This window comes from Monodelphis domestica, chromosome 1 (genome assembly GCF_027887165.1).
Source record: "Monodelphis domestica isolate mMonDom1 chromosome 1, mMonDom1.pri, whole genome shotgun sequence".
NCBI classification, from domain to species: domain Eukaryota; kingdom Metazoa; phylum Chordata; class Mammalia; order Didelphimorphia; family Didelphidae; genus Monodelphis; species Monodelphis domestica.
The window spans coordinates 85,037,726-85,049,163 of NC_077227.1; the positions used below are offsets into that span (position 1 = coordinate 85,037,726).

Here is an 11,438-nt window from a genome sequence, read left to right on the forward strand (position 1 = left end):
ATAAAGTCAGCTCTAAACATTGAGAATTGAGAAGTAGATAGTGCTCAGAATGAAAACCAGCTTAACTAAAAGGTTAAGGTGTTTAGACTTTACCCTCCAGGCAATGGAAAGCTGCTCATGTCTAAGAGGAATTATCTATATGTAGAAAGCAAAGTTTTAGGATGATTTATTTGTCAGTGGGATGGATTAGAGGGAAAGACTGTAAGCAGGAAAACTATATTAACAGTTTAGTCATGAAGTAAGAACTAGACACATCACTACTGACCACATTTCTTCCTCAAGAAACCAAAAGGAACTGTGAAGAGTTGATCAGGGTCAGCTGAAAATATGTTATTTTTGAGTCCCCTCTGTCTCCTCCTGAAACCTTTCTCATCATTTAAAATGGGCTAAAATTCCTTTAGCAGGGGATGAAGTTTTACTAATTTCTTCTTTCTTTCATTTAAATCACTACACTAACTGCTTCCCTATGATCTATAAACACACACACAAATCCTCACTCCTTCTAGCCATGTCTATCTCTTTACTCCCTTTTCTGGCTAATTGCCTTTGAGAAGGTTGTCTGCAACAGATGCCTCCACTTCCTTCCCTTTCATTCCCTTCTTACCTCTTAACAATCTAGCTTTTGATCTTATTCAACTGAAACTACTTTCTCCCAAATCACCAATTACTTTTTAGTTGGCAAATCTAATAGCCTTTTCTCAGTTCTTCATCCTTCTTAACTTCTCTGAATCACTCTCTTCTCCCTGATACTTTTTTCCTCTATGTTTTTGTGACTGTGCTCTTTCTATATGTCTGATTAGTCTTCTTCAGTATCTGGCTGGATCTTCATTCAAGTCACACCAATTAACCACAGGGATCTTGTGGGAATCTGTATTGGGTCCTCTTCTCCTTCTATGCTTTTTCACTTGGTGAATATATCAGCAATCTTGGATTTAACTGTAATCTCTATGCTGATGATTTTCTGGTTTGTTTTTCTAGCCCTAACTTTTTGCTGACCTCTAGTCTGGCATCTCCCATAGCTTAATGAAAATTCAAACTTAATGTCCTATAGACATCTTCAACTCAGCATGTAATGGAACTCAGAATCTGTTTCCAATTCTCCCTTCTTCCTACCTTTCCTATTAATGCTGAAAGTACCACCATTCTCCCAGTCACCTATGCCTACTTCAATATCCCTCTGATGCACACACAAATACATTCTGTCTCTATCTCTGTGCACACACAAATGTGCACACACACACCCTGCCTCCCCTCCCCCATTCAATCAGTTGCTAAGACCTGTTGTTTCTACCTTCATAAGATCTCTCATACACACTACCTTTTCTCCTATGACACTGCTGCCACCTTGGTGCAGGCTCTCATCTTTTCACACCTGGTGGAGAAGCCAACTTATCTCAAGTTTCTCCCCACTACAGTTCATCTTCCTTTTAGATATCTGACCATGCCACCCCTCTTCAATCAACTCCAATTGCTCTCTATTGCCTCTATGATCAAATAAAATCCTTTCTTTTGTTTTTAAAGCCATTCATGACCTGGTCACTTCTTACCTTTCCAGTATTCTTATACTTTACTCCTCACTCTCCAACTCACAGACTTGAGTCCAGTGTCACCAACCTCTTTGCCTTCTCCATATCTTGACTCCAGACTTTTTTGTTGTCCTCCATGCCTGGCACTCTATCCTTCATCTCTGCCTCCTTTCAAGTCTCATTTAAAGGCCAACTTTTCTGATATATATCTTGTCTGTACTTGCTTATTTGTATGTTATTTTCTCCACTAGTCTGTAAGCTCCTCACCTGAGAGCAAGGGCTGGCTTTTGTCTTTCTTTGTATCCCCACTGCTAGGTATACTAACTGGCATAAATGCTTGTGGTCCAACTCTGATATCAGTGATAAAAATCTGGAACAAAAAGGGCTAGCTTTAAGGAATAGCTAAAATTAAGTGGTAACAAATTAGATTAATAAATGTAAATGACTAAAGAAGTTTGGTTTGGGCAGGGTTAAGAGAACAGGACTCTGGATATCTACAAAAATTAAGGTGGATGGGAGAAAGGGAAGCATAGAGGCAACTGAGAAGGCATATATAACTAATAATATATTATCCTGTAGTCAAATGAGAAATTGGGACTTAAAGGGAAAAGTTTTTCCAAGGATTTTTGCATTGTTGGCATTTCCCACCCCCAGCATAACAAATAGATATACTCCAAGAACACTTCCTTTTCTTTCTGAAGTTTTGCATCTCTAAAGAAAAACAATTTTATAAGCAAACTACATTTTTAAAAAACCTTACCTTATACCTTAAAATCAATATTGTATATTGGTTCCAAGGCAAAAGAGCAGTAAGGGCTAGGCAAGTGGGGATTAAGTGGCATGCCCAGGTTCACATAGATAGGAAGTATAAGAGCCACCTAGCAGCCTATTGCAAACTGCATATTAAAATATTTTCTTGTATTAACACAAGAATGACATAAGAAATATAAAGGAAACTAAAAAATTAAATCCAAGACTATAAAGTAGTAAGTCCAGAAACCCCAGAATGTTATATATTTTACCAAATCTCTGCACTCCTCTTTTTATTCTCATGACAACTATATTTCCAGAAATTTTATGTAGGGGGATAGGAGACTAAGATTGAGCATCTGAACAAGGAGTTAAACATCAAAGAGGAAAACCAGCCATCTCCCTCCCACATCTAGAACACAATTAATATTTCATTTCTTTTCCTGGGTGGCAATAAAGGCTATTGTAGTCTCACTGGATTTGGGTATTGAAATCATTGGCATAAATCAGCTGCTGTCTTTTCTTTCCAGCTACCTTGTACTATTTGTATTCCTTTCAGATTTACTCTACATAATATACTTACATTTATTCTGTATATATTTGTATGTATGCTTCTTTCTCCCTTAGAATTTAAATTCCTTCAAAGTAGGGAAGATTTCATTTCTTGTATCTGTATTTCCAATGGCTAGTATAAGTACCACAGCCAGTGCTTAATAAATACTTGGTGCTTTACTGCAAGGAACTTTGGTTCTTACTTTCTAGGTGTAAAACTTCATGGTAAAACTTTCGTCAAATCTCTGGCCTTTAACCCATTTCCCATCCCATTTTACAATGGAGAAAAATGACCAAATCATTTCTAAAACTCTTTCAAGCTTTATAATGCTGTGAAGAACCTGAAACCAAACTTTCTTCACATTACAATTCTATCTGGGATCTTTCCCACCTTTCTTCAACAGCTGGGTTTTGCAAGCTGAAACTGGAATCAGCTGCAATGACATGCTTGGCTGAGTAGGAGCATGACAGTAAGCCAAAGGTAGCATGCTAACACAGCTTCAAAATGACTTAGGGTGTTTAAAAAATTGTCCATTTTGTTACAAAGGAACTTTCTTCCCAGAGAATCTATGAATCATAGAAGGTACCTCTCTGACTGGTGTGGACAATGCAGGCTGCAGGAACTCTGAAAAATTAGACATCAATTTGACCGTGGATGATCAGAAAAACCTTTGTAAAACAGATAGTATGATAGGATATATTAAAACTGTGAGAAGATGAAAAGCTATTCCTTGTAATACTATTAAATCTCATTTGAAGGGGAAAAAAAATCAAAAGTATACTATGAAATGTTAAAGGAAAAAAAGAATGACTTACCAGAACATTGCAGTGTGATGGATCTGATACTATTAGTGTCAGTCTACTTAAAATTTTAATTGGTTTCGATTTCCCCTATAGGTAAAAGAATTCATTTTTTTATTTTTTTCTTCACTAGAGAAAAATATTAGCTAAAAGAAATAGCAGAAGAAAGAATATCAAGAACTTTTTTTATTACACTGATTGAGTAAGCACAGTACTATTAAACCCTATGAGAGAAACAGAAAAATAAAATGTAATTTTTATCCTCAAGTATCATATAATATAGTGGGAGAAACACAGTGAAACATATTTTGTTGAGACAGAACAGAATATAATTAACTATCTTCTTTACTATGGTCCAAAATTGCTTCAGGAGGTCAGAGAGGAGGGAATATAAAGAGTGCTGTGGTATTTAAAGCATGCTAAAAGGAGATGGGAAATTACTGTGGATGAGAATGATACTGATCAAATATATCTATCAGATACTTAGTTCTCTGAACATAAAAATGACACCTACCTGGACAATAGGTAAAGAGGAAAAGAGCTCAGAAGGAACTATTGGTTTGTCAATTTCCTACAAGATAAAAACAGCCAAACCCAAATTGAGTAAATTAATCAAAAGTAGTAGGAACAAGAAATAAAAAATTAAATCTACTAAGTTATATTGGTTATATATTGGCATATGGCCTTTCAGAAAAATTAATGAAACAGATCTTTAGACCTAAGTGAAAGTGATGGGATAGCATGGAAGGAACATAATTCTCAGGTTACAAGAGCAATCCACAATAGAATAAAGAATGTTAAATACACATAGAAAGGTAACTTAAAAAAAAAAGTGTATTAATTTTGAAAAAAATACTCATATCCAGTCCAATTATAGTTAGCTCTTTAAAACGTATAAAGCCTTTAATACAAAGCCAAAACATTTTACTCAGAAATTTCTTTAACTCAATAAATTATTCCAATAACTATTTTCTAGTTGTGTATACTCAGCACATTCTCATGACTAAGGTTTATGCTAGAAATAATTTTATTAAATTAGTTCTATCATTCTATTCCCTCACAGTTAGTAAACCATATTAGGAGAGCATCTAATCCTGAATTACCTCTGGGTTATTTCCTATAACTCAGCATGTATATTCCTTTAACAGACAGGGGTGGCTGTAGGTAAGAGTCAGCACCTTAATACACAGGATAGCTAGAAGCTATCCTGAAAATGTAGTCTTCAGTACTTCAAAAGATGTGTTCACTTTTTATATCCTTCTATCACTGTGCCCTGAAATCCATTAATGTTTTGGAAAAAAGTTTAAAGCACAGCTATAGCCAGAAAAGGGAATTATCATGTGTCAGTCAATCTTCTGGGGAAAAGTCTCTGAATTTAGCCAGGAGGGTTTTTGGATGACATCCCCTAAAGACCTGCCAGAGGCTGTGTGTCATTGGCATATCTTTTGTAAAGCCAAAGTCACTTTCCTATTCTGAGTTTCTTGAGAGAAGGAACTGTTTTTGTTGTATTCCTAGACCTGTACTTGGCATATAGAAGGGGTTTGTATGGGCTAGAGAGCTTTGTGGAGAAAGTATGCTTATGTTACAGATACTTTCAAGTATTGAATTAATTCCTACCTTAAGTATTCAGAAAATCTTTGAGAAACTCAAATTAAGTAAACAGAGTAGGGACTTTTATAATCTTTTTGAATAAATGAGAAAAAGTCCAAGCTTTCTGTGCTTAATTAAAATGCAAGTTTTTAAGTAGCTTCTGCCACAGAAAAAATACAAAGAGGCTGAAATATAGTATTGCTTTGTTATTTAGGCAAAAACACTAAGAAATTACCTGTTTCTTTTCCTTAAAGTCCACAACATGATTAATGGCAACAGTTGAATATCCAACTAAGAAAAATAAACATAAGGTTAAATACCATATTCCTCTCCTAGAAGTGACAAAGAACTTTACATGTCTATATGGAAAGATTATATGGCATTGATGTAGCACTAATCAATCAGAAACTATACATTCCTTTTCTTTAACTACAAGTTTCTTTCATGTACAGTAAACCCAGAGGACAAGGGTTTTATTTAAACAAAAGTTTTGTTTATTTACATATTTATACATACTTTGCAACTCCCCTCAACAAATATAATCTTCTGCATAATGTTTAATCAATAAATTTGACAACTGCAGTAATCAGAACAATTTTAGTTTTAAAGAAATGAGTAAGAGTTGACTAAGAATAAACCAAGCATCTGTCATTTCTCATAGACAAATGTAGTTTAGGGAGTATCTCTGTATTAATTCTTTTATAATTCTCTTGGCTTACTATGACAAAAAACACATAAAGCCAGATATCCAATTGAGGAAACCCAGTGAACCTGCTGTGATGGCAAGGAATGGATTCTGAATCAAAGAATTTAGTTTCAAATAGGGACTCTGTAACTTACTACCAGTATGAGCATGGTTAATTCATTTATCTTTGGTTGACCATGAACTTCAGTTTTCTTATTTGTAAAATGATAGGGTCAAGTTCTTGGGTTTCTAAATCGGTAACCTCAAGGAGGTGGCTTTACTAAACAAAGACCAGAAAACACAGTATTCCAAACAATGAGTTTCTATTTACATTTAGCACAGCCGTCTAGGAATCAATTAGGCCATTCATTGCCCTCTCTGGGTTGCCTAAATCAATTCCTGGAGATAGGAATTAAGGGGAAAACAATGCGGTCTCTGCCCACCTAGGCAGAAAGACAGAAAATCGAAAAATAGGGACATGCATAAAAGTGGAACCAGATCCTCCAGTGACTTCCACGAGCTGACACGATGGAAGTATCCTTATCTGGGCTGAGAGTCACTGTAATTTGGGGCACATCACTTTACTAAGAAGCCCTAGCTTCTACTGTGTATCGGCATACTGTAACTTTATAACGGTAGTCAATGATATCGTGCTTTAGAGTTGCAAAACATGCGTACTATCCCTGAATCCTTAGAATCCTGGGAGGGTAGTAAAACCTGTATTATCCCCATTTTACATATAAGGAAAATTGATTCTAACATTTTTGGCGACAGACTCCTAGACTGTCAGGGTCAGAAAGGTCTTTAGTCACCTGGTTCTTCTTTTACAAAGAAGGAAACCGAAGAAAGGTAAAGGTATGTAACTTGCCCGAGGTCACCCAACGAAGGAACAGCAGAGTTTGGTCTTCCACCCTGGCCCCTACGTGGTGCTGCCTCAACCTAGTGTAGGGGATTGGACTAGAGGCCTGATGAGGTCCCCAGTTCTCGAACACCCCGACTGGCCCGTCCCTCCCCCCACGTGGCTCTCCTGCCTCCAAAGCCCGCAGGGGCTGAGCCTCCTCCCCCTCAATGTTTAGGAACCTGTAAAGAGAATATCGCAAAGGGTTCACGCCGCCCCGTGTGCCTCCCACCCTATCCTACTCCACGAGGGGCACTCACGGTGAGCTGCATTCTCCACAAGCCCTTTAAGTGCTTTAGTGTCTGAGCTCTTCCTTAGGTTCAAATCCACAAACACAGCCATACCGGTACCACGTGACGAATGACGTATTTGCGTGGCCTCGGCGCAGCCGCCAGGGTACTTTCCTTACCCCACCCCTTCACTTCCGTCTCCTTGTGCATTCTGGGAGTTGTAGTTTCTGTTTGGTCTCAAAGCGGATTCCATCCTCTCTCTCCTTTCTTCCCTTCTTCAGTCTTCCCCAAAAATATTATTCAAAGCTCGGGAACTTTTCTCGTTCATCCAATCACAAGAAGTTGTGAAGATAAGAGGAACCCTGAGAAAGCGTGTTCCTGAATGGTCTGACTGGTCCCGGCGCCTCCATCCGAAGATCGGGAACTATTGGTCAGCTCAGTAGCTTACTACACTCTGGCTTCCGGAAGTCTAGTTTCCATGGTAACCGGAGGTTACTCCAAATTCTTTCTTGTCTTCCCGCCCCACCCCTCCCTGCTCTGAACGGATCCGAGCTGGCTGGAACTCTCAGCCCCAGTACTTGAGCTCTCCCTACCGGGCTGAGTAGAGAGAAGCATGGAACAAGAGAGGAGTTGAGCTTAGAGAGATGCACTGAAAAGTAGTCCATGAGTTTTTTTTTTTTATTTCGTGAAGTGAAAAGCAGAAATCACATCCATTCATTCGGGAATAATAGGCTATACACAACTTATGGGGTTCCTTTGCATCTAAGTGTAGTAGAAATAAAGGGTGCAGGATTTAGAGTCTAGAGAGTCTGGCTTTGGATCTCAGTTGCACCAATTCCCTGTTTATTATTTCCAATTCAAACTGTATTATTGTGTTTATGCATAGTTGTATGCATGTTGTCTCCTTTAGACAGAGCACCTTGAGAGCTGGGCCTGTCTTTTACTTTCCTTTGTATTCCCAGTTCTTAGCATTTAATGAATGTTCACTGACCAAGAATGTTACTTACTGCCAGACAAGTTATCCTTTGTGCCTAATCTACAAATGAAGTTAGCTCCTTTTTGCCTCTGATAAAGTATAAACTCCTCTCTTTAGATTTTAAAGTCTTTCACAGCTTCCCCCCATCTTTTTTAATATTATTTATTTTTCACTGAAAAAAGTTACAATATTTTCCTCTCCTGCTCCCAATCAATTTTCATTTAAGATACCTATAGAATGTATAAAATACTTAGGAATCTACCTATTCACTCTCTCCCCCACATATAGATTAATTGTATGAATATAACTACAAAATACTTTATGGAAATAAAGGCATGTCTAAGTAAATGGAGAAATATTAATTGCCCACAGTTAGGCTGATCCACTATAATAAAAAATGGCAATGCTACCTAAACTTATTTATTCATTGCCCTACCGATCAGATTACCAAAGAACTGCTTTTTAGAACTAGGAAAATAAATTCATATGGAAGAACAAAAGGTGAAGAATCTTAAGGGAAATAATGAAAAAGGAGGGAAGGAAGAGGGCCTACTGGTAAAAATACCAAATTACTCTGTTAAGCATCAATGATCAATATAAAAATAAATGTATCTAGTAGTCTAATGTTGAATAAGCCCAGAGAATCCAGGTACTGAACAAATCTATTGGAAAAAATAGGAAGCAGCCTGGCATAAATTCAATTCAGGCCAACACCTCATACTACATGCCAAGATTAGTTCTAAATGAATACCCAACAAATATAAAAGGAGGTTGTACCTGCAATAAATCAGAAGAACAAGGAAAAATTTACTTTCCTGAACTATAGATCAGAAGACATCATGGGAACTATAGATCAGAAGAGATCAAGGAAAAGAGATTCACAAGATAAAATGGAAAGTTTTGATTACAAAAAAAATATTTTTTGCATGAACAAAACCAGATTTAGCTTAAATTAGAAGAGAGATAACTGGAAAAATTATTGCAGCAAATTTCTCTGACAAATGTTTCATTTTAAACATATAAATATATGTCATATGTGTATATATATTTAAAACCTTGCAGATATTTATATAAATGATTTAAAATTTAAAAAATATGTGCCATATCCCAGTTGATAAGTGTTCAGTACATAATCTTATGAGGTTTTCAAATAGATTGAATGGTGATTTATTTCCCATCCTTTAAAATCCAACTATAGTTCGATGCTTGATACTATTTGATCTTTAAAATGTGGGCAGAAATTTGTCTTGAGACTCCATTTTGTTTTGTGGAACTGATAAGATTTTCCACTAGATGGTGGACATGCGCTACTTTAGATTTGAGAGAGAAAAAACAAGGGAAATCTGAGGTCTTTAGGATTGAAATGACTTTCTGTCTAAAGTTTTCCCCAAAATTAATTTTTATATTTTGATAACATTGTATAATAAATAAGCTTAATCTATATATAAGATTATGAAATTTAAAAAACCAACTACTAATGCTAATAGCTTTTTCAAGGACAAAGATGGACTAGAAGGAAGGAAACAAGCATTTAAGTACCTATTATGGCACTACTAAACTCCTTATGAATATTATCGCATTTGAATCTCACACTTTCTCTGGAAGGTATGTGCTTTTATCATCCCCATTTTACAACTGAGGAAATTGAGCCAAACAAGGGTTGTGATTTGCCCAAGTTCACATGGTTATAAAGTGTCTCTAAGTCCAGATGTGAACTGAAGTCTTCCTGGTTCCAGACCTAGCATTGTATCCACTATATGACCTAAACTGCCTACATGACCTTTTCTGTGGAAATTATTGATGAGAGCTTTAGAGTAATAGAAAGGGGCTTCTCTTAATGGAAAATTTCTTGAGAGCCTTCAAGTACCCTTTAACAGTGACAAGGAAAGGAAACTGGAAAAAGCTCCAGGATATTAGTCTACTATATGGCTTTGTGCCTGCGTACACAATAATTGCATCAAGAAGCACAGCCTTCAAAAGAAAGCAAAAGAGTCAGGGGAGGAGGAGGAAAAAAGTAATAAGTACCATCCTCTTTTGATGATGAATAGAGATAGAGTGGTAATGTTCCAGCTGTGATATCTGACGATAGCTGAGATGGGAGGGAAAACGTTTGAAGTGATACTGCTATAGCATTTCTAGACCCATGAGTCCTGGCAGGATCTCATTGCCTCCAGAGCCATAGAGGAAACACTAGCCATGCTGGTATGCCCAGGCTCATCTGGATCTTGATCTACACATGCCTATGATCATCACCCAAAAATAACACAGTTGACAAATTTTAGGAAGTTATCTACACCTCTGAGAGGTTGTATGAATTGCTCATAACTATGCAGCCAATAAGGGTAAGAGGTGAGACTCAAACCTAGGTCTCCTTGACTCCAAGTTCAGTTATTATATGTCTGATACAGAGGAAAGAATGATGATTTGGGAATCCCGGCACTTGAATTCAAACCTGGACTAGGCTATTAACTAGCTTGTGACCATGGAGATGTCATTTAAGTTCCCTGGGCTTCAATTTCTCTATCTGTAACGTGATGGAATTGAACTAGATGGATTCTGAGATCCTTTCCAATTCCTATTATTATTATTTAATAGGATAGTAATGGGAGATTTAGTACCATACTCCTAGAGAGTTAAGTAAAGTAGAAGTAAGTATTAAGGTTATTGTTTTTTTTAATTTCTCCATATCATACAGAGATTAAAGGGAGGTATAATATAGCTTAATTGAATGAAACAATGGGAGAACTGAAAGAGGAAGAGAAGTTTCAGGAGAGCATAGCTAAAGATGTTTGAAGTGGAAGAATAGTTCCATAGAACTTAAGTAGGGTTCTGAACCAAACCCCTAACTTTATGTGAGGATAAATAATTCATTGACTAATAGCTACATTGTCCGTAGAATCAGTTTAGGACTTGGTTAATCAAGAATTCATTAAGTGCTTGCTAGTTACAAATCAGGGCATAGTTACTGGGGGTACAGAAAAAGAAAACATTCTGCTGGGAAGATAGGGTATGTCACAGATAAGTAAATTCAAGTGAATTACAGGAGAAAAAGAGAATTATTGATAAGGGTGATCAGCAAATGCTTTGCATAGAAAATGGCCCTTCGATATAGTCTTTTTAAAAAAAAGTGAAGATTTTACAAGATGGCAATGAGGAAGGATTTATATTCCAACATTGAGGGAACTGCTGCCGGGGCCACAGAGACCGGAGCACTGTCTTACTCACTCCTCCACAGAAGAATACTTCTTTTTACCTTGGAGTCAAGCATGAGGTTGGATTCTGAAAAGTTCTAGAAGAACCTGGCCTTTAATGAGAGGGATCAGGCTCTTTTTTCATACACTATTTCATAGCCTGTTCAGTTCAGTATACCCCTATCTTTTCCTCCTTCTCCAGTTAACAAATTGGTCCCTGTCTAGGGTTTCTGTAAAAT

General features: G+C 36.9%; 1 protein-coding gene across 1 annotated transcript in view; it reads right to left on the minus strand.

Moving 5' to 3' along the window:
- RPP30 (ribonuclease P/MRP subunit p30) overlaps window positions 1-7,503 on the minus strand; it is a 28,928-nt gene extending 21,425 nt beyond the window's left edge. Inside the window, exons 1-4 of the mRNA XM_001375791.4 lie at window positions 7,063-7,503; window positions 5,455-5,510; window positions 4,144-4,200; window positions 3,645-3,719 (exon numbers count right to left, since the gene is read on the minus strand). Of these exons, the coding sequence (XP_001375828.1) occupies window positions 3,645-3,719; window positions 4,144-4,200; window positions 5,455-5,510; window positions 7,063-7,144 (270 nt within the window). The 5' untranslated portion in view covers window positions 7,145-7,503. The remainder of the gene's footprint in view (window positions 1-3,644; window positions 3,720-4,143; window positions 4,201-5,454; window positions 5,511-7,062) is intronic.
- Between the last annotated feature and the right edge of the window lie 3,935 nt (window positions 7,504-11,438).